Here is a 24497-nt window from a genome sequence, read left to right as displayed (position 1 = left end):
CTTGAATCAGGGAGGCAGAGGTTGCTGTGAGCCGAGATTACATCACTGCACTCCAGCCTGGCAACAGAGTGAGACTCTGTCTCAAACAAAACAAAACAAAACAAAACAAAACAAAACAAAACAAAAATTCCAGGTACAGAGAACATATTGTGCAAAACATGGAGACAAATATAGCAACCACATTGTATAGACAGTCAGGTGTGATCCTAAGAGTAAGAAAAAATTCACCAAAGGCCAGGTGCAGAGGCTCACACCTGTAATCTCAGAACCTTGGAAGGCCGAGGAAGGCAGATAGTTTTAGCCCAGGAGTTCAAGACCAGCCAGGGCAACATTGCAAAACCCCATCTCTACAATAAGTATAAAACTTAGCTGGGTGTGGCGGCATGCACCTGTGGTCCCAGCTACTTGGGAGACTGAGGTGTGAGTACCACCTGAGCTCAGGAAGGATGGGGCTGCAGTGAGCTGTGATCACACCACTGTATTCCAACCTGAGTGGCAAAGTGAGATTCTGTTTCAAAAAAATATTCACCAAAAAAGTTTAAATGAATATATAATAATGAAATCCGCATTTTAAAAAGCTTTTCCTGGCTATTATATGATAGGTAGACTGAGGGTGAGCAATGCCACATAAAGAAAGGCCAGTTAGGAGGTTATGGCAGTAGCAGAGGCAGGAGATTACAATGGCTGGGACTATCTGGACATACCAGTGGTAGTATAAAGAAAGAGAGAACACCAGTCGGGCACTGTGGCTCAAGCCTGTAATCCCAGCACTTTGGGAGGCCGAGGCAGGTGGATCACAAAGTCAGATTGAGACCATCCTGGCTAACATGGTGAAACTCTATCTCTACTAAAGATACAAAAAATTAGCCGGGTGTGTTGGCACGCGTCTGTAGTCCCAGCTACTCAGGAGGCTGAGGCGGAAGAAACACTGAACCTGGGAGGCAGAGACTGCAGTGAGCTGAGATCGTGCCATTGCACTCCAGCCCGGGTGAGGCAGCAAGACTCTGTCGCAAAAAATATAAAATAAAAAAGCCCAGCGCGGCCGGGCGCGGTGGCTCAAGCCTGTAATCCCAGCACTTTGGGAGGCCGAGACGGGTGGATCACGAGGTCAGGAGATCGAGACCATCCTGGCTAACACGGTGAAACCCCGTCTCTACTAAAAAAATACAAAAAAACTAGTCGGGCGATGTGGCGGGCGCCTGTAGTCCCAGTTACTCGGGACTGGGAGGCAGGAGAATGGCGTAAACGCAGGAGGCGGAGCTTGCAGTGAGCTGAGATCCGGCCACTGCACTCCAGCCTGGGCGACAGAGCGAGACTCCGTCTCAAAAAAAAAAAAAAAAAAAAAAAAAAAGCCCAGCGCGAGGTGGCTCACACCTGTGATCCCAGCACTTTGGGAGGCCGACGCGGGCAGATCACGAGGTCAGGTGATCCAGACCATCCTGGCTAACACGGTGAAATCCCATCTCTACTAAAAATTAAAAAAATTAACCGAGCGTGGTGGCGGGCGCCTGTAGTCTCAACTACTTGGGAGGCTGAGGCAGGAGAATCGCTTGAACCCAGGAGGCGGAGTTTGCAGTGAGCCGAGATTGCACCACTGCACTCCAGCCTGGGGGACAGAGCAAGACTCTGCCTCAAAAAAATAAAATAAGATAAAAATAAAGACAGAACACCAAGAGATATTTGAGAGGTATAACAGAAAAGACTTGTGAGTGTAAGGAAGAGCACAGCAACAAGAATAACTAAATTTCCTACCTTGAGGAAGCAGTACCATTTAGTGAGCTAGAGTGTAAGAGAGGACCTGATTTTTGAGAAAGACAATGACTTCAGATTCATAAATGCTACAGTTCAGATGTCTCTGAGATATCCAGTCACATTATGGTGAATGGACAGTTATGAGATCTAGCAATACAAATGTGGGGATAATGAGCATAACAATAACTATTCTCAACATACAGTAACAAAAACGGGTTCTCAAGCATTTTCAGATCCCACCTACACAGGCAAAGCTCACTGACAACTAAGTCCATTTTTTAACAACAAAATGGTTCCCTGTAGAGATATGAGTGATGACTACGTCTACTTCCCTCCCAACCTCTGCTATGTCCTGCCTTCCCATTGGACACTTAAGAGAACCTATATAAAATGACTTCCTATATAAGACCAATTTTTAAAAGACAGGGTCTTAAATGTAACACAAAGCTATCACTCTGGCATTCAGAGTCTTGAAAGGCTGCAAAATTTCCTGATTTTCAAAGCCCCACAGAAAAACTGAAGCCCTATATCAGACACTACTGATACCTCAACAAAGGGTTTACTATGTGTATGCAGCAGGTGGTATCTCTTTTTAGCACATTTTCCAGAAGCATTGATCCAGGCATCAAGTTGCATCAGAATGGGAAAATACATGACGCTGTCAGTTTCACAGGAGCAAAGTTTGACGCATCGCATCCCTGAAGCCCAGGAACTCCTCCCTGCCCACTATGCAGTGCCTATCACTGCAGACACCAGACATTTACTTTCATCCAATATCTGGTATCCAAGTCCACTGCCCAAATAAGTAAGCTGACAAAACAAAAGGTTAACTATCCCCAAGGGCACTAAAGACTACACACCAGCAATGTTAATAATATCAACACACACATATACACATACCCCATGATGAATACAACCAACAGCAACCTCTCCACTCCTACAGTGCATTATCTCAATTGACTGCTCATAGCCTCTAAGAAATAAAGCAAGACATTTCATGAAATATAAGGAAAATTATCTTAAGCCTAATGAGTATTAGAAAAGCTTTACTTTCAGGGTAAGTGGAGACATAAGCATTATTTACATTAAGCTCCCAAATGTAGGGTCTAGGTACTGGTGCTGAAATTCACAAACAAAATAAACAATCACCCGGCATGGTGGTTCCTGCCTGTAATCTAAGCACTTTGGGAAGCCAAGGCAGGCTTGAGCTAAGGAGTTCCAGACCAGCCTGAGCAACATAGTGAAACCCCATCTCTACAAGAAATACAAAAATTAGCCACGTGTGGTGGCAGGTGCCTGTGGCCCCAGCCACTCAGGAGGCTGTGGCGGGAAGATCTCCTGAGGCCAGGGAGGACGAGGCTGCAGTGAGGTGAGACTGCGCCACTGCACTCCAGCCTGGGCTACAGAATGAGACCCTGTCATAAAAACAAACAAAATAACAACAGCAAAAGAAAAAATCCTATTTGAGGAATCGCCATACTGTTTTCCATAATGGTTGAACTAGTTTACAATCCCACCAACAGTGTAAAAGTGTTCCTATTTCTCCACATCCTCTCCAGCACCTGTTGTTTCCTGACTTTTTAATGATTGCCATTCTAACTGGTGTGAGATGGTATCTCATTGTGGTTTTGATTTGCATTTTTCTGATGGCCAGTGATGATGAGCATTTTTTCATGTGTCTGTTGGCTGTATGCATGTCTTCTTTTGAGAAATGTCTGTTCATATCCTTTGCTCACTTTTGATGGGGTTGTTTTTTTCTTGTAAATTTGTTTGAGTTCTTTGTAGGTTCTGGATATTAGCCCTTTGTCAGATGAGTAGATTGCAAAAATTTTCTCCCATTCTGTAGGTTGCCTGTTCACTCTGATGGTAGTTTCTTTTGCTGTGCAGAAGCTCTTTAGTTTAATTAGATCCCATTTGTCAATTCTGGCTTTTGTTGCCGTTGCTTTTGGTGTTTTAGACATGAAGTCCTTGCCCATGCCTATGTCCTGAATGGTATTACCTACGTTTTCTTCTAGGGTTTTTATGGTATTAGGTCTAACATTTAAGTCTCTAATCCATCTTGAATTAATTTTCGTATAAGGAGTAAGGAAAGGATCCAGTTTAAGCTTTCTACTTACGGCTAGCCAATTTTCCCAGCACCATTTATTAAACAGGGAATCCTTTCCCCATTTCTTGTTTTTCTCAGGTTTGTCAAAGATCAGATGGCTGTAGATGTGTGGTATTATTTCTGAGGACTCTGTTCTGTTCCATTGGTCTATATCTCTGTTTTAGTACGGGTACCATGCTGTTTTGGTTACTGTAGCCTTGTAGTATAGTTTGAAGTCAGGTAGTGTGATGCCTCCAGGATCTAGAACTAGAAGTACCATATGACCCAGCCATCCCATTACTGGGTATATACCCAAAGGATTATAAATCACACTGCTATAAAGACACATGCACACGTATGTTCATTGCAGCACTATTCACAATAGCAAAGACTTGGAATCAACCCAAATGTCCATCAGTGACAGACTGGATTAAGAAAATGTGGCACATATACACCATGGAATACTATGCAGCCATAAAAAAAGATGAGTTTGTGTCCTTTGTAGGGACATGGATGCAGCTGGAAACCATCATTCTCAGCAAACTATCACAACAGAAAACCAAACACCGCATGCTCTCACTCATAGGTGGGAATTGAACAACGACATCACTTGGACTCTGGAAGGGGAACATCACACACCGGGGCCCATTATGGGGAGGTGGGAGGGGGGAGGGATTGCATTGGGAGTTATACCTGATGTAAATGACTGGTTGATGGGTGCTGACGAGTTGATGGGTGCAGCACACCAACATGGCACAAGTATACATATGTAACAAACCTGCACGTTATGCACATGTACCCTAGAACTTAAAGTATAATAATAAAAAAAAAATAAATAAAAAATGAAAAAAGAAAAAATCCTATTTGAAAGGAATCACCAAAAAGAGGCCCCCTCCATAGCATTGGGCAAGAAAAGTCATTCAGGGCTGCTTCAATTATGAAAAAGTAAAATATAAAACTCTTCTAGCCTGGGTAAACAGATACAAGTAACTTTAGAACTTCAAAATCTTCTTTTCACAGATATGTATACTTTGAACAATGTTATCAACTCCCTGAGGTCTGATATTCTAAACTACATTTTTTAATGCATTAAAAAAATACTCAGATGGGTTTAAATAAGAAATAGCTCTCTAAAAATGAAAATGATTTAGTTTCAGGAAGCTACATCTAAAATAAATGGTATAAGCCAGGCCAAAAGAACTTTCATAACCACCTTGCCCCAATAAAGCCCTTATCGTGGCAGGCATAGATGATGTTTGCATTTTGCGTATTGGAATTTAACAGCTCTCTTCCCTAATCTGACCAATGTCACTATAAATGTGTGTGTGTGTGTGTGTGTGTGTGTATTGTATACATATATAAATACGTATACAATACAGAAATATATACTTATATAAGCATATAAATATATACAATATATACATATATATATTTATGGATCTATCTCTATCTCAATATCACTCATTCCAGACTCCTGTTCTCTGCTCAAATGTTGCCTTAATGAGAAAATTCCTGGACAATCCAAATTTTTTTGATTTTTAAAATATTTTTATAGAGACAGAGTCTCACTATGTTGCCCAGGCTGGTCTCAAACTCCTGGACTCCAGCGATCCTCTTGCCTCAGTCTCTCAAAGTGCTGGGATTACAGGTGTGAACCACCATACCCAGCCTAGACAGTTCAATTTAAAATTTAAAATTTCAACCCTCACCCCACAGAAACACACATCCTCCTATCTTATATCTGGCTTTATTTTTCTTCATAGCAGTAAGTACCATATAACATATCATACATGTTTTTGTCTCTCTTAAGTAGAATGGAAACTCCATGAGCACAGGGACCTTGTCTGTTTTATTCACTACTGTATCTCCAGTATCTAGAATAGTGCCCACATGTAATTGGAACTAAAATAATATAGTATGGTGGATGCACGGATGGAAAGATTTGAGCAAATCACAAAGTGAATGGAGGCAAAAAGACAAAAATACAGTAACTGCTTTTACCAAAAAACATCTAGTAAGTAATAGTGCCAAGACTGAAATCCACATCTGCCTGACTTGCAAACCCAAGCTCTTAATTTTCATGCTATACTTTCACTTACCAATTTGGAGACTTCGGACGAATTACTTGTTGGGTGGAAGAATGTGTATTTTGTATAGTGCCAAGTTGTCACATAAGTCTAGAAACCCATATTTGAGTTCCTGTCCATTTTAATGCAACTAACATATTACATGGAAAAGCATAGCAATTGAAAGCCTCAAAAATTAATTAACAAAAATGCTCTCTCAAAGGACAAGAACACCAAACTAGAGGCAAATTCTAAATTTCTCTACGCCCATGAAGGATATGGAAACGGGCCTTTATAACCTGGAATGAGCACACCATAGGATTTACTCTTGGGAGAACCATTCTGAGAAAGAGGCAAACAGGGACACAAATATAATGCCCCCTCCTTCTGACCAAGACTTAAATGACAATTATAGAAACTTTAAAAATTTTCCAGATCAGGCTATGAGGACAAGAAACAGTGGAGCAAATGGTAAGTCACTCATTTTATTAACATCAGTTTTTCCACACAACTAATTTTGTAGTAATTAAACTTATTCAAGTACTTGTTTTGTGGTTCTTACCTTTCTGTTTTCTTTACTACAAATGCTAAGCAGTACTTTGCCTCCTACTGCACACTCCCTACAAAGACTTGCCCAGTTCTGTGTACAAGAGGGACCATGGAACTTCAATTGTTCGGGGAGATGACTAAGCACAGAGATCAGGTAGCCGATCCCTTCATTTTACAAGTATGGCAATTCAGGTCCAGGAGTGGGAGTTCCTGTTTTAAAGCCACACGTAATTTGTTAGTGGCAAAGCCTGTATTAGTACCCATGTTTCCTTGCTTCATTCCAGAACAAAACTTTTTCTACTCCTCTAATATTAGAGATAAGAAAGGATATTGTTTATATTAAAGAACTGAAAAACTTCTGGCTTACTTAAGTGTAAGCTCTTCAAAAGAGAAGAATTTACCTAATTGTATCTTAACAGCCTCAGAACTTAGATCACTCTACCCAGCACAGAGTAGGCTTTTTTTTTTATATATATTTTTATTTTGACGGAGTACCATTCTGTCGCTCAGGCTGGAGTGCAGTGGCGTGATCTCAGCTCACTGCAACCTGTCTCCTGGATTCAAGCAATTCTCCTGCCTCAGCCTCCTGAGTAGCTGGAACTACAGGCGCACGCCACGACGCCCGGCTAATTTTTTTTTACTTTTAGTAGAGACAGGGTTTTACCATATTGGTCAGGCGGGTCTCGAACTACTGACCTCAGGTGATCCAACTACCTCGGCCTCCCAAAGTGTTGGGACTACAGGCGTGAGCCATGGCACCTGACCCAGAGTAGATATTAATGTGTATTTACTGAGTGATCAATTGTTTAAATGTGAGTTACTTTATCAAAAAGAGGAGGGAAAATCTATTTCTGACCCTTATTAATTAAACATTTTTAAGGCAGTTAGAGTACGCTTAACTTTAGATATCACTAAAATAACCAAAAAATTATTTTGATATAATATAAAAATAAGAATACTCCTCCTTCTCCTTCTTCTCAGCAACTCCATTCATTGAGGACACACATTCCTGCAAGAAGCTACCTGTCTCAGGTCTTAATTTATTTCACTTAATACTAAGAAAAGGCAAATCTCAAACAGTTTTCAAATAGAAGGAACCAAAAAAAAAGAGGGGGGGAGGGCAGAAATAGTAGAAAAATGACCAAGTACAAATATTTGCTGACTATGATGCTGAAAAGCTACTCCTTTTCAGTTATGCATACCTACTTAGTGTATCATTCCTCTAAGAGTCCTGGGAGAGCCCTTGCCATTTACAGAAGACTCAGGACACTTGTGAAGCTAGACCTGATATTCACTGCTAGAAACCGAATTTAAAATTTAAAATGTGCCTCTTAAATAATAGAACTCATCCAAATTTAACCCATTAAGAATTCTAAAACTAATACATATTAAAATTAAACTATAATAAAGCACTATACATATATTAAATGATCCTTCTAACAGGCTTAGTAAGAAGAAAACACAGGTAACATTATTTTCATTTTATAGATAAGGCAACTGAGGTTTAGGAAGATAAAGTGATTTGTCTAGGTTTACAAAGCTAGTTAAATGGCATGGTCAAGACTGAACCTGATGAGTTTTCTGACTCAAGTCTCTTCATATCAAACCAAAATAAGCTTTCGTAAACAGCCCAAAAGGCTACACAAAAATCTCAGAGGAAAGTTTAATCACGAGAGCATTTTTCACAAAACAAAATCCTAACATGGACAGTAACAAAAAGAATTACTATGTGTTTCATACATTTAAAAATTGCAGCCAGGCGCAGTGGTCAAGCCTGTAATCCCAGCACTTTGGGAGGCCGAGACAGGAGGATCACGAGGTCAGGAGATCGAGACCCTCCTGACTAACATGGTGAAACCCCATCTCTACTAAAAATACAAAAAAAAAAAAAAAACTAGCCGGGCGACGTGGCGGGCGCCTGTAGTCCCAGCTACTCGGGAGGCTGAGGCAGGAGAATGGTGTGAACCCGGGAGGCGGAGCTTGCAGTGAGCTGAGATCAGGCCACTGCACTCCAGCCTGGGCGGCAGAGCGAGACTCCGTCTCAAAAAAAAAAAAAAAAAAAAATTGCATATGATGTGTACGTAAAGTATACTTAATACATAAATATAAATCTTGTTGTGATCTCCTCCTTAATTTGATCTCTTTTTTTGTTAAGGAAAAGTTTAAAAGCCATTGTTTTATCACAGCTCTATTTCCTTAGGGTTCCCCAGATGTGACTTTACTAGTAAATCATGGTAAAGATGAGTATGTTGTAGGTATATACAGTACAGGTTTTTGGGCCCCAACATAGAGATTTTAATGTATTAAGTTCACACTCCGCACTTTAACAAGCATTCCAGGTGATTCTGATTGGCCAAATTTCTAATACTGCCCCAACCGAATTCCTAGAGGAAAAGCAGTCCAAGAGAATATAAGAAATTAAAATCCAGGGACAAAGACTATTTATTAATCTCCCCTAACCCTGAAGCCAGAAAAAAACCAAACAGGTTGGGAACCTATTCCATTCAACGTAGTCTCCAAACTTAGCTGCCCTTGCCTCAACTTATCAGAAAAGTTGGTCTTCTCCTCATACCATGCTACGGGATAGATGTAAACGCAAAGGGTTTCCATTTTAATATTCCTATCTCCTTAGCTTGAGTCTACTAAAACTCAGTAAATCCCAAAGCATAAGTGTAAGACTGTGGTGAACATTTAAGTTGTAACTTTCCCAAAATGTTATGCAAAAACTGAGATAGAGGAGAGATTTGGAGGTGGAGAGGAATGGGGAGGAGGGAAAATCTGACCTAGTGGGAGAAGTCAGTTGGCCTGCTGGCTTCCCTAGCTCAGATACAAGTACACAGAAAGAAATATTTCTGAGCGGGATTCTTCCACATGACAGTGGGAAATGTTCCCAAGAGGGGTTCCTAAGTAGGAGATCATAATCATAATGGTAATAATCATCTACTTACAAGCTGCCTCTTCTTGGAAGGCTCAACTCCTTCTGAAAAACAAAACATACGCAAGTTAGAAATAAGAACCCATCTGAGACCTGTTGGTCTACCTAAATGTCCTAGGAAATTCACAGTATTATCTTAATAATGGAAAAGGTCATATATTTCTAAGTAACAACTTTTTCTTTGTCTTTTTTTTTGAGATAGAGTCTCATTCTGTCTCCCAGCCTGGAGTGCAGTGGCATGATCTCAACTCACTGCAAGCTCCAACTCCCGGGTTCACGTCATTCTCCTGCCTCAGCCTCCCGAGTAGCTGGGACTACAGGCAACCACCACCACACGTGGCTGTGTGTGTGTGTGTGTGTGTGTGTGTGTGTGTGTGTGTGTGTGTGTGTGTTTTTAGCAGAGACAGGGTTTTACCGTGTTAGGATGGTCTCCATCTCCTGACCTCGTGATCTACCCGCCTCGGCCTCCCAAAGTGCTGGGATTACAGGCATGAGCCACCGTGCCCGGCCTCTTAGACTCGGGCAAACTATTACTTTTTTACTCTTCCTTCCTAAAAGGAATGTCCCATAGAACACATGAAACATTTTTCCCACTAGATGGAACCATCTCCCCAGTGTAGATTACAGGCACGCTAAGCCAGCCGTTAACTGCTGCTGAATTGTAAAAGGCATTAGTGGCAAGCATACAGAAGGAATGAAATGGGATTAGGGCAGTGGGTGATAATTAGAAAATATTTTAGACAAATAAAATAGTATAGGAAATAATATAACAAAGACATGACTTTACACACCACTGGCATAAGAAATAACCTTTACAATAACAGTTGGGGCCACTGTGACTTGCTTTCCAAGTGTATCAAGTCCCACCTCCTACCAGTCCTAAATTAACAACTATTCTTAATTTGTTTTTTATATTTTCCATATGTGTTTTTGGATTCATAAAAAATTAGTATTGTTTTACATGTTTTAAAATTATATATACATGGTACAATATTATATGTATTCCTCTGCTGACATTAGCCAACATTATGAAAACTGGGAGATTCACCCATGTGGATATATTTCACTTTAGTTCACTAATCTTCAGACAGTGGTCCAGTCTATGAATATACCAATATTTATTTATCTATTCTCTAGTAAATGGAAATTTAATTTTGTTTCCATCTTTTTCTTCTCCATTAAAACAATACTCCTGTAAACATTCTTGTAGTTGTTTCCTAGTGCACATGTAGGAAATATTTCTTGGACGTTGAACTACTGAGTCATAAAGTACTGGATATTCCAAATTGTTCTCCAAAACAACTGTCCATGTAAGAAATATATCCCTGATTACACAGTCATGAATACATGTGCTTATATTTTCTTCGAAAAGTTTTATGGATTTGCTTTTTTCTTTTCTTTTTTTTTGAGATGGAGTCTCACACTGTCGCCCAGGCTGGCCGATCTCAGTTCCCTGCAACCTCCACTTCCTGGGTTCAAGCGATTCTCCTGCCTCAGTCTCCTGAGTAGCTGGGATTACAGGCATGCACCACAACGCCCAGCTAATTTTTTTGTATTTTTGTATTTTAGTATTTTGCCATGTTGGCCAGGCTGGCCTCAAACTCCTGACCTCAAGTGATCCTCCCGCCTTGGCCTCCCAAAGTGCTGGGATTACAGGTGTGAGCCACCACGCCCAGCCGGTTTACTTTTCACAATAAGTTTAATATGCCTTATTTTTGTAAAATTCACTTACTTTACAAAATTATTTTTGCTAAAATTCAGTATTTGATTGCAATTCTTTTGTGTGTTTTTCTAGGTAAATTTACAAACATTCAATTGTACAAATCTTAAATTACTTCATCTCACATATGCCGATTGATAAGTCTGGTAAGTACATATACTCAGATAACCTAAATCTTTTTTTTTGAGGCAGAGTTTCACTCGTGTTGCCCAGGCTGGAGTGTAATGGTGCAATCTTGGGGCACTGCAACCTCCACCTCCCGAGTTCAAGCGGTTCTCCTGCCTCAGCCTCCCAAGTAGCTGGAATTACAGACATGCACCACTACGCCCGGCTAATTTTGCATTTTTAGTAGAGACGGAGTTTCTCCATGTTGGTCAGGCTGGTCTTGAACTCCCGACCTCACGTGATCTGCCCGCCTCAGCCTCCCAAAGTGCTGGGATTATAGGCGTGAGCCACTGCACCCAGCCAACCTAAATCTCTATCAAAATACAGAACATGTCCATCAATCCAGATAGTTTCACCATGTCCTTTCTTTGTAAATCCCCAACAAACCACTATCTTCCTACCCCAAGCAAATATTATTCTCATTATGTTACCACAGATTACTTTTACTTCCTCAAAACTTCATATGAATGGAACCATACAAATATAAACCTTTTTACATAGGCTTCTTCAACTCAGCATAGTATTTGTGAGATTCATCCATGTTGTTGCAAGTAACAATAGCAATATGAATACACCCCAGTTAATTTATCCTTTCTCCAATTCCATTTTTCAGCTATTAACATTCCTGTAACAGGTCTTTTTGACAAGCTATATTTCATTTGTCTTGGGTAAATCCCTAAAAGTGTAAAATTACTTGGTTAAAGGGTAGATATATGTTTAGTTTCATAAGAAGCTACCAGCCCTTTTTCTAAAGTGATTATACCATGTTACACTCCCATGAACAATGTATGAGAGTTTCAACTGCTTCACATTCTAGCTAATACATGTTACGTTTACATTAACAATATAAGAAAGTTCCAACTGCCCTACATTCATGCCAATATATGGTATCAGTTTTTTATATTTTAGTAATTTTACATTTTAGCCATTTAGGTGTGTAGGGGTATCTCACTGTGGCTTTAATCATTTTCCTGATGACTAATGATGTTGAGTATCTTTTCATGTGCTTATTAACCATCAATATATATTCCTTTGTGAAGTATCTTAAAATTTTTTTACCTTTTTAAAAATTGAGGCCGGGCGCGGTGGCTCACGCCTGTAATCCCAGCACTTTGGGAGGCCAAGGCGGGCGGATCACAAGGTCAGGAGATCGAGACCATGGTGAAACCCTGTCTCTACTAAAAATACAAAAAATCAGCTGGGCGCGGTTGCGGGTGCCTGTAGTCCCAGCTACTCGGGAGGCTGAGGCAGGAGAATGGCGTAAACCCGGGAGGCGGAGCTTGTAGTGAGCCGAGATTGTGCCACTGCCCTCCAGCCAGGGAGACAGAGCGAGACTCCATCTCAAAAAAAATAAAAATAAAAAAAAATAAAAAATAAAAATTGAGTTACCTTTTTGCTATTAAATTGTAAGAGTTCTTAATAATCTTCTAAATACAAGTCCTGTGTCATGTATGTTTTGTAAATATGTTCTAATCTGTGGCTTGCCTACTAAAGTTATTGGTGGTACCTTTTTCTTTTTTCTTTTTTCTTTTTTTTTGAGATGGAGTCTCGCTCTGTCACCCAGGCTGGAGCACAGTGGTGCGATCTCGACTCACGGCAACCTCCATCTCCCGGGTTCAAGTGATTTTCCTGCCTCAGTCTCTCGAGTAGCTGGGATTACAGGCACCCAGATAATTTTTGTATTCTTAGTAGAGACGGATTTTCACCATATTGGTCAAGCTGGTCTAGAACTCCTGATCTCAGGTGATCCACCTGCCTCAGCCTCCCAAAGTGTTGGTATTACAGGCATGAGCCACCACGCCAGGCCAGTGGTGCCTTTTGACGAGTGAAAATTAATTTTGAAGTAATACGTGAGATGGATATCCACTTATTTCAATACCATTTATTGAAAACATTGTCCTTTCCCTAACAAATTTTTTTGAAACCTTTCTAGGCTCTCTATTGCATCCTACTGATCTATTTTTCTGCCCTATGCAAGCACCACACTGTCATGATTCTGTAGTTTTATATTCAGTCCTGAAGTCGGATTATACAGTCCTTTAACTTTGTTGTTTTCCAAGATTGCTTTAGATATTCTAGATTCTCATTTCAATTTGAATTTCTGAATCCAATTGTTAATTTTTACCAAAAAAAGCCTGCTGGGATTATACATCAATTTGGAAGAAGTGATATCTGAAAACATCAAGTCTTACAATACATGAACATAGTATTTCTCCATTTACCGCGTACTTTAATTACTCTAAGCAATGTTTTACCGTTTTTAACAAAAACTCCTTTTATGAAGCTCATCCCTAAGTAGATTTTTTAAAGCTATTATAAATAAAACCTTTTATTTCATTTTTCAATTGCTTGCATGTATATAGAAATGTAATTAATTTTTATATTGACCATGTATCCTATACTATGGTAAAACCATTATTAATCATAACTGTTTTGTATATTCCTTAGAATTTTTCTATATAAACAATCATATCTTCTATCAATAGGGAGAGTTTTACTTCTTTCCATTTTCTAGAATTTTCTATAAGATGTTAAATAGAAGTGGTAGATATCCTTGTCTGGCTTCTCATCTAATCTTAGGAGAAAAGCATTTAACATTTTGAATATTTAATATTATGTTAGTTATAGGTTTTTCATGGATAACTTTTTAACAAGTTCTCTTCTATTCCTAATTTGTTCATAGTCTTTCTCACACATGGGCATGGATTATGTCAAATACTTTCTCTGCATCTACTGAAATGCTTACATAGTTTTTCTCTGCTGTTAATGTGGCCAATTACAGTGATTGATTTTCTAAGATTAAATTAATTTTGCAATTCTGAGTTAAATTCAAGTTTCGGTTTTTTGTTTTGTTTTGTTTTGTTTTTTTTGAGATGGAGCCTTGCTCCATCACCCAGACTGGAGTACAGTAGTGTGATCTCCACTCACTGCAACCTCTGCCTCCCAGGTTCACGTGATTCTCCTGCCTCAGCCTCCCAAGTAGCTGGGTTTACAGGTGTGTGCCACCATGCCTGGCTAATTTTTGTATTTTTAGTAGAGATGGGGTTTCACCATGTTAGTCAGGCTGGACTCAAACTCCTGACCTCAGGTGATTTACCCACCTTGGCCTCTCAAAGTGCTAGGATTACAGGTGTGAGTCACCGTGCCCAGCTAAAATTCAACTTTATCAAATACATTGCTAGATTCTATTTGCTAATATCTCATTAATGATTTTTACACCTATTTTCATAAAGGATAATAATCTCTAATTTTCTTATGTCTTTATCAGATTTTTGTATCACAATTATGCCGGTCTCCTAAAACTGACAGGGAACTGTTCCTTACTCCTCTATTTTCTGAAAGAATTTATGTAAGACTGGTGTTATTTCTTCCTTAAATATTAACAGTTTTCACTAATAAAAGTATCTAGGCCTAGAAACTTTTATTTAGGATATTTGCCTGTATATTAGTAAGTAAGACTGGCCTATATACTTTCTCTTCTCGAAATGTTCTTGTCCAATTTTGACATCATATTTATACTATCCTCATTGCTAAGGTTTCAATGTTTGTGTCTCATCCAAAATTCACATTGGACTTTAAAATCCAATGTGATAGTATTAAGAGGTGGGGCCTGTAAGAGGTGATTAGGTCATGAGGCCTCCTCTCTTGTACATTTTACATTTAGACATATTAAGACAAGGTAGTTGTATGTACAACTATAGAGGTCAGCAAAAAGATCTGGGATAGAGATAGAAATTTGAGATTCATCTGTAAAATATATAGAGAAAGGAGAGTGTACAAGCAGAACTTTAAGGACAGTCCACATTTAAGGGTCTAAGGTGATGAAGGATGAGCCTACAAAGGTGTTTAAATGGTGTGTTTGCAGGGATAAGAGGAAAAACAAGAGAAATGATTAAGGCCTTCGTAAAGCTTTAAGCCAGGCATGGTGATATGCACCTGTAGTCCCAGCTACTCAGGAGACTGAGGCAGGAGAATCGCTTAAGCCCAGGAGTATGAGGCCAGCTTGGCCAACAGAGCAAGACCCCATCTCAAAAAAATCAAAATTAAAAGAGAAAAAAGAGGCTTCATACATCTTTCAGCCCTTTTCGCCTTTCCATCCTCCGCCATGTGAAGAAACAGCAAGAAGGCACTCGCCACACAAATGCCAGCACCTTGATCTTGGACTTCTCAGACTCCAGGACTGTAAGAAAATAAATGTCTGTTCTTTATAAATTACCCAATCTGTGGTATTTTTTTATAGCAGCATGAACAGACGAAGACATTCATAAAATGTGCTAAGGTAATATATCCTCTTTTTCTACTTTCTGAAACAATCTATATAAAACTGGAAATATTTGTTCTTTGAATCTACATGACAGTTCTGACTTCTTGAATAGTTTAAATGGGTAACATGGTAGAGTATAATTTTGGCTTAACAATAATAAAATTTTATAAAATGCATATATGCCCCTCTCTGCATTTGTTTAGAGGCATGGAAATGTATCTGTGGAAATTCATCCCTTCCGACTTCCTTACACCTATACAAAAGCCTGCATTTGATGCCAGGACTCCAGATCAGTACCTTCTGTGACAACTAAGGCACGGTGGAACAAGAAGTGCCCTCCAACCACATAAAGGTAGTCCAAGGAGCAATGTTTTCCCAAGCCTCCTTTTCCCAGGGAATATTTACAGCAGGTTGGGGAGAAAAGCTACACAATCAGGAAACTTGGCTGAGGCAAGAGTACTCCCATTTAGACAGATAACCATAAATTATTTTACTCATAACCTTCTAGCAACTAGGCTGGTAATACCTGGTAATATATTACAATATCAGGTGAAGCCCATTCCATTCAGCCTTCTCTGATCTACTCATTATCTCTTGACTCTTCATGTTCTTAATGATCTTCCTGATTAGCATTCTGAACACATTCAAGTCTATTCCAGCTTGAGGTAAGGATATAAATTCCCTTAATAACTACACATCCCTCTTCAAACACTGCCTTATCAATTTTATTTCCCTTCACAACCACACTTCTTGAATGAGTTATCTCCATCCAACATCTCTAATTTCTCACTTCCTACTCATTCTTCAACACTCTACAAATATCCCCAGATCTTACCACCCCATTTAAACCATTCTTGCCACACTGCCAATGTTATGTATAATGCCAGTGTAATGAAGCATCACTGCATTTTTAGACCACCTATCTTTTTTGGCTCCACTGCTCAGCAGCACCTGATAGTACCATTCACTCTTCTGTCCTGGAAGACTTTTCTTGCCATGAAGACACATTCTCTTGTTCTTCCTCTTATCCCTGCAAACACACCATTTAAACACCTTTGTAGGCTCATCCTCCATCACCTTAAACTCTTAAATGTGGACTGTCCTTAAAGTTCTGCTTGTACACTCTCCTTTCTCTATATATTTTACAGATAAATCTCAAATTTGTATCTCTATCCCATACTAGACCTCTATAGTTGTACATACAACTACCTTGTCTTAATATGTCTAAAACTCAGCTTATCTTTCTACTCAGTCTCGCTCCTCCTCTGTTTTCTATTTTGATGATGGTACCACCAAACCCAGGGTCATTCTTGATTTTTCACTTTCTCTCACTCTCTATATCCATTATTCATCAAGCTCTGTCAATTCTACTTCCAAAATACCTATCTTTAATCTGTCAATTCACTTCTACTTCCCCGGGCACAAGCCACCATCATCCTAAACATCCTCCTAATTGGTCTCCCTTTCATTCAGTTTTGTCCCCCTTGATTAACGTTATATTAATGTAAATATCATATATAGTACTTGTTTTCTGAGTAATAACCCATGTGGGTTTAATGAAATAAATACTGAAGTCAAAAATAACTTTTTTTTTTTTTTTTTTTAAGATGAAGTCTCGTTCTGTCACCCAGGCTGGCATGATCTCGGCTCACAGCAACCTCCACCTCCCGGGTTCAAGCGATTCTCCTGCCTCAGCCTCCCGAGTAGCTGGGATTACAGGCATATGCCACCATGCCCAGCTAATTTTTGTTTTTTTAGTAAAGATGGGGTTTCACCATGTTGGTCAGTCTGGTCTCGAACTCCTGACCCCAGGTGACCCACCCGCCTCGGTCTCCCAAAGTGCTGGGATTACAGGCATGAGCCACCGCACCCAGCCAAAAATAACTTTTTTAAATGGTTCCTTTCTCTCTTATAATTCTGCAATGGATAAAGTCTAAAATCCTTTCTGTAGTCTACAGGGCACTACTTGGCTGTGACTGCCTCCCTTCTCAGTATCATCTGCACAATTCTCCAGTCTTATTGGAGTTTTGGACTCAGGCTTGCCATGCTTTCTTTCACCTTCAGGTCTTCACACTTACTGTTCTCTTGGTCTGGATTATTTTTCTTTATCTCTTTTTATACCTTCCTGGAGTTCAGTTTAAATTTCATTTCCTCTGGAAAGTTTTTCTACACAGTTTCCCCTCCAGCCTCCTCCCATATATTACCCAAATATTCCTTTAATTCCTCAATCATACCTACTTTACTCATTATTATAATTATTTGCTAAATTACCTGTTTTCTTTGACTGTTAGCTTCAGGTGAGTAGGAATTGGTCTTGCTCACAAGGACATTCCTGGCACCCAGCAGAATACCTGGCCTAGAAGGCACCAAATGAATATTGGACGAATAAATCTATGAATCCATCAAGTAAGTAAATGGTTCATACTATTATTGTTATCATCATTATAAGGCACATGATAGGGTCCTGTCTACCAGTTTGGAGTTGCATTGACGAAAACTATCAATTGCAATAATATCAGCAAGAAGTTTTACTAGGGGAAGAATATGTTCTATTATCACATATTATTTACGGACAGTCTCCTGGCTGGTAGTTACTCCACGGAGAGCTGGAATGCTTTAAGAAGAGAAAAATATTAACTAGGAAGAAAATATATCTTAATATCATTTAATATCTAGTCTTAAAGGAACATTATCTCCTGACCTCGTGATCCACCCACCTCAGCCTCCCAAAGCACTGGGATTACAGGTGTGAGCCACCATGCCTGGCCAAGAACACAAAACTTAAAGTTTGGAAAACTAAGTTTCTGTCATGGCTCAAAAACATGTAACTGTGTGACCTGGGATTCCATCTACCTCAAAGGCTTAGATACAGCTGTTGTAAAGGTCAAATAAAGTAATGAACATGAAAATACTTTAGGCCAGTCACAGTGGCTCACACCTGTAAACCCAGCACTTTGGGATGCCGAGGCAGGAAGATTGCTTGAGCTCAGGAGTTCAAGACCAGACTGGGCAACATGGTGAAACCCCATCTCTACAAAAACTACAAAAAATAGCTGGGCATATTGGCATGTGCCAGCAGTCCCAGCTACTCAGGAGGCTGAGGTGGCAAGATCACTTGAGCTTGGGAGGCAGTGCTGGAGTACACTGTGATCAGCAGTGAGCCAAGATCACACCACTGCACTCCAGCCTGGGCAATAGAGAGAAATTCTGTCTCAAGAAGAAAAAACAAAAACAAACAAACAAAAACCTTTATTCTATAAATAATGTGTTATTCTCATTTGAGTTTGATAAACAGCTTGATGATATAAACAGGGTATTTCTACATGGTATAAAGAACCTAGGACTTAGAAAAATATGTGAACACAATTCTGCTACTTACTTTCTTATAAAATCTTGGTCAGTCATTAAACCTTTCTAAACCTCATTATTCTTACCTGTTCACCTGAGATAAAAACACCTACTCTGCCTTTCTCACAAAAGTTATTCCTAGGCTTGAATTTTAAAAATAAACTTAAAAGTTTAAAGTAAGACACTTTGGATTAATAATAAGAAATTGGCCAGGTGTGGTGGCTCACACCTGTAATCCCAGCACTTTGGGAGGTCGAGGCGGGAGGATTCCTTGAGCTCAGGAGATCAAGACCAGCCTTGCAACACAGTGAGACCTCGTCTCCAATAAAAAAGTTCAAAAAAAATTAGCCAGGAGTGGTGGCACATGCCTGTAGTCCCAACTATTCAGGGGGCTGAGGTGGGAGGATCGCCTGAGACCAGAGGTGAAGGTTGCAGTGAGCCAAGATCACGCCACTAGACTCCAGCCTGGGTGACAGAGCAAGACCCTGTCTCAAAAAAAAAAAAAAAAAATAGGAAGAAGAAATGGAAATTTTTCTAATCTAAACCACCAGAAGCAAAGCTCTAAAGCTAAGTGCTATGATGCTATTCTCTAAAAACTAACCCACCCCCAATACTCCATCCCTATCACTCCTCCCCAAATATTCAAGATATATTGCTTTAATAGTCTCCAAAATTTTATTACCATTTGGATCCCTCAAATTGATACATTTTGATACTTTTGCCAATGATATTTCCCAAAGAGCTTTAAGTAATGTTTGACTACACTGAATAAAAGATATTAAACTATATTCTGAAGTTACAAAGACAGTTGTACATACTAAATCCTAGAGAAATAACCAGTCACTCTCTTTCACTTGTCCACAAAGCAAACTTCTAAAGGTATTACATAAAACACGAAATGGTGCCATTCATGGCCAGGCATGGTGGCTCACGCCTGCAATCCCAGCACTTTGGGAGGCCGAGGCTGGTGGATCACCTGAGGTCGGGAGTTTGAGACCAGCCTGATCTTCATGGAGAAACACGAAAATTAGCTGGGCGTGGTGGTGCATGCCTGTAATCCCAGCTACTCAGGAGGCTGAGGCAGGAGAATCGCTTGAACCCAGGAGGCGGAGGTTGCAGTGAGTTGAGATTATGCCATTGCACTCCAGCCTGGGAAACAAGAGCAAAACTCCGTCTCACACACACACACACACACACACAAAACACGAAAGGGTGCTATTCACACAGATAAGGATTCACTGCCTAGATGCACTACTCATTATTCACAATGACTAAAGCCATAAAATATTTCCAAAGAAAAGACAAAGGCCAAGTGTCCAAAGGCAGTAACCACTACCCCCACAAGTAAATATGCAAGCCAGGAGTCACAAGGCTGGTCCTTGTCCTTTATGTCAACAGTTACCAGCATGGAGATGACTATGGGTCAAAGCTGTCTCTGCCTAAGGCAACTCCCTCCCTGGGACTCTGAGCCTCACTCGCTTTATATTGAATTCTCACACTATACATAATACATATTGATTCCCACTGCAGTAGCAGCACTCTTCCCAGAGAAGGAAATTAACGGACTCTAAGAAACATAACCCAATAATCCACTCCATTAGAAGTGGATAGAGAACTGGGTTTTGGAGACAATTACTTTTCAACTAACATTGAAAATCAACGAGGCAAGGTGCTGTGCTCACGCCTGTAATCTCAACACTTTGGGAGGCCATGGCGGGAGGATCAGTTGAGCCCAGAGTCTGAGACTAGCCTAGGTAACACAGTGAGAACTCGTCTCAAGAAAAACAAACAAACAAAAAAGTCAAGGAGGAAAAAAGGTATTCTCTGCCACTAAAAGATTGTATGTCTCTTTATATAACTCATAATTAAACCCACATAGTGTAACTAACATAAATAACACTGTTTGGGGTGAGGGTAGGAGTGGTGAACATTCTAGGGCCTACTCAGAATCCACTGCTGATGACAATACCATTGTTAAAGGACAAAATTACAACAGATTTAGTTTAAAGATCAAACTGACTTTCAGTTTAAAGATCAAACTGACTTTTGTTCGCAATTCTGTAACATCTCATTCTTTAAAATAGAATGCGTGTTCTGCTGAGCTAAGCAGAGGGGGCTGGCTTTCTAAGCAGAAAAGGGGTTAAGAAAGCACAAACAGGGAATAAAAAGCAGATTATTCATTACAAAGTTACTCTCCTTATAGAGTTAAAACAGAACCTTCTTATCATTCTGGCTCAGGTAAACTGGGTCACCTCTGGTTACAGTGAATTTCATAGTTTGATTACATGGCCAAATAAGTTTGGGGGAAGTAATAAGAGATAAGGAGTGCTTGTAGAGTTCAGGAGGGGGTTAAAGTTTGAATTTGTTCTAACACACCAGTAGAAATAGAAAAAGAAAATAAGAAAACAAAAAACTCTACCAATATTTTTAAAGGGTAAAAAAAGAAAGGGGACAGTAAGGCATAGAGATATAGGACATGAAATACAAAAACTAATATGGCAGAAACAAGTCCATATATATCATTAATCATAATAAATGTAAATAGACAAAATTTTCATTACAAACAGGACTTTTTTTTTTTTTTTTTTTTTTTTTAAGAAAACCTACTATATGCCATTCGCAAGAGATATACCAAAAGGAAACTGATATGAAAAGGTTGAAATAAAGGGATAGTTGGTTTCTGGAAAAACAACAACAAAAAATGTTCCACTGAATTTTTGTTGTTGCTATTTTAATTTTTTTTTGAGACAGGGTCTTGCTGTCACCCAGGCTGGAGTACAGGGCACAATCATGGCTCACAGCAGCGTTGACCTCCTAGGCTCAAGCGATCCTCCCACTTCAGCTTCCCAAATAGCTGGAACTACAGGTGTGCACCGCCATGCCTGGCTACTTAAAAAAAAAAATTTTTTTTTTTTTGTAGAGATGTCTCACCATGTTGCCCAAGCTGGTCTCCAGCTCCTGGGCTCAAGTGATTCACCCACCTGGCACTCTCTGGGATTATAGGTGTGAGCCACTGTACTTGGCATTCTGCTGATATTTGATCATGAAAAAAAGAGTCTTAATACCCAATATTAGAAAAACAAAGAGAAATAGAAGAACAAATCAGCAAAGGTTTAAAAGAAAAAAAAATTACATATATATAAACAAACTGATCTCAAAAAATCACAAAATAAACAAAACAAACTCTTAAAAATATATACCTTACCAAAACTACCTCAAGATGAAAAGTAGGAAACTTACATTATATACATGAGCATTTTAAAAAACTGAATCATACATTATTCCTGAGTTTACCCACAAAATGTGAAAGTGGTTATATCATAAAAAATTCACAAACGTTATATACCTCAAATAAATTGAGAAAAAAACAAAACAATATCAGATGATATAGAAAGGCACGTCAAACAGGTACAAAAAGAAACAAAAGCTGGGTGCGGTGGCTCACGCCTGTAATCCCAGCACTTTGGGAGACCAAGGTGGGCAGATCACCTCAGGTCAGGAATTCAAGACCAGCCTGGTCAACACGGCAAAAGCCTGTCTCTACTAAAAAATACAAAAATTAGCCAGGCGTTGTGGCAGGAACCTGTGATCCCAACTACTCAGGAGGCTGAGGCTGGAGAATTGCTTGAACCCAGGAGGCAAAGGCTGCAGTGAGCCAAGACTGCACCACTGCACTCCAGCCTGGGTGACAACAACAAACTCTGTCTCAAAAACAAACAAACAAACAAACAAAAGAATCACAGGAACAGAGATCTTAAAGACTTTAGAAAAAGGAAAGGGAGAGAGCTAAAAAAAGGTAGCGGTCTTTACACTGAGACATAAATGTTGCAAACTCAAATGCTTTAATGGGCCAGTAAGGTAATATACTGTACTTTATCAAACCTGAAAAACTATCAATTGCAAAAGATACTGTTATTTTTTGTAACAGTAAGAAACATTTTTCAAAATGCAAAACAAAAATAAGCCCTGCCAATTAAAGTATAACACACCATCAAGAGCAACACCGCTATTTCAAAGCTGTTATAAAGTAAAAAGATGTGAGCCTTAGAATAGATGAAATTCAGTAAATATATAAAGCAGCAGAGGATAAAACAAAAGGGGACTGATAGAGACTATGTTGGTTAATTCTTCTTTAAATCTCCAAAGGTGGTTAAATAAAATATATCTATAGGAAGTAGACAGGCCACCAGACCACCAATTTGTAATCTAGATTGACACAGAGAACACCAGAATTTAATTCAGAGGTGATCAAGGGATGTAATTGTAAATTACTGTAAGATTTCTGAATCAAACAATTCCCTCTACAATTCTGTAGAGGGAGCCTACAGGAATGTATTGTTAACATAGACTCCAGATAGCCAAGGAACTCTAAAGATCTGAGACTGGACTGATTATCCTTGTCTGCAAAGATGCTGGAGTTACCCATAATGACTATAATATTCGAAAATTAGGTACTCAGGTCTTAACTGCATGAGGATAATCAGAAGGTTGACAGGTAGAAAAGGAGGATAAAAACACTCAGGAATGGGGGAAAAATGACTATGAAAAAAACAAATGTACAAGACTGCTGTAGCTGCAACATAGAATAGGAATATATGAGGCAGGGCACAGAAGAGGGACAAGAGTGAGATAAATTACTTAACCTTCAAAGCCATCTAATTTACTGACTTGATGAAAATATCTTAGTGGTACTAAAAACTGAAGAGTACAAATTGAAATTTTTCCTTTATCAAACTTCTCACAGAAAAGAACAAGGAAATGTAGAACAACAGAAGCAAATAATTAGGTTACATTTTTATCCATGTCATCAGCCTTTTTAAAATAAAATTTCAAGAAGAAATTGAATGCTTGAAATCTACCTGGTTCTTGAAGATTTTGTTTTTAAGGACTAAAAATCAACTGAATCACATTTTGTAAGATGACCATAATTTATGGCAGTCATAATTTGCAAAATAAAAAAGTCCCAAGAAGGCTTTCTCAATAATAATGCTTCCCTTATGCATTATGTTGTCATATATCCTCCAAAATAATTAAGTACCCATAAACAATGACACTCTAAGTACTCTCATTTTTGAACAGCAAAGGCAAAAAGCAAGCGGGGGCTGGGGGGTGCATAAAAACATACAATTTAGTTTTTGCCTGAAGGCAATAATTTTATCAGCACAACAAATATTTTCAATTCAGAACCTGGGAAATTGCACTGTCTATACAATGAAGACTGATTACTGTATCTGCCTTATGGGCAAATAATGTGGAAATGATGGCACTAAGAGAGTTGTTAACAAAAATTTGCTTATGTTGGCTAGTCCCTGACCTTTCCAAGTTAAAAATCATCCCCCATAAAGTTGATTGGGAAAGAGGGCAAATATAAAAGCACCTCCTTCAATTCACAAGGAACTTCAATCTCAAATGTCTCTCCATGTGTAGATGCTTCAAAAGTACATGTAAGATGAAAGCCAATTTTTACCTTACAAGACCCAACTTGAACAGCTTTTCAAGCAAAACAGTGTCAATTCCTACACCGACAGAGGCTCCTCTAGTGTAAAGAAAAGATGCTCACACATAATCTCCAAGATGTCCTTTTACCATTAAGATGCAGGGATGTTGTAGTG

At 39.3% G+C, this 24497-nt stretch overlaps 1 protein-coding gene across 5 annotated transcripts in view; it reads right to left on the bottom strand.

Annotated features, from left to right (window-relative positions):
• MAST2 (microtubule associated serine/threonine kinase 2) overlaps positions 1-24497 on the bottom strand; it is a 257689-nt gene that overhangs the window by 141592 nt on the left and 91600 nt on the right. For 4 of the 5 annotated variants that reach the window (XM_030912620.1, XM_030912621.1, XM_030912622.1 and 1 more), the window contains exon 4: positions 9402-9433. In XM_030912620.1, the coding sequence (XP_030768480.1) occupies positions 9402-9433 (32 nt within the window). Of the gene's footprint in view, positions 1-9401; positions 9434-15343; positions 15386-24497 lie in introns of those variants that run through there. The other variant, XM_030912627.1, reaches the window with a different exon arrangement.

Source organism: Rhinopithecus roxellana, chromosome 12 (genome assembly GCF_007565055.1).
Source record: "Rhinopithecus roxellana isolate Shanxi Qingling chromosome 12, ASM756505v1, whole genome shotgun sequence".
Classification (NCBI taxonomy): Eukaryota; Metazoa; Chordata; class Mammalia; order Primates; family Cercopithecidae; genus Rhinopithecus; species Rhinopithecus roxellana.
This window is presented reverse-complemented; position numbering and strand designations above follow the sequence as displayed.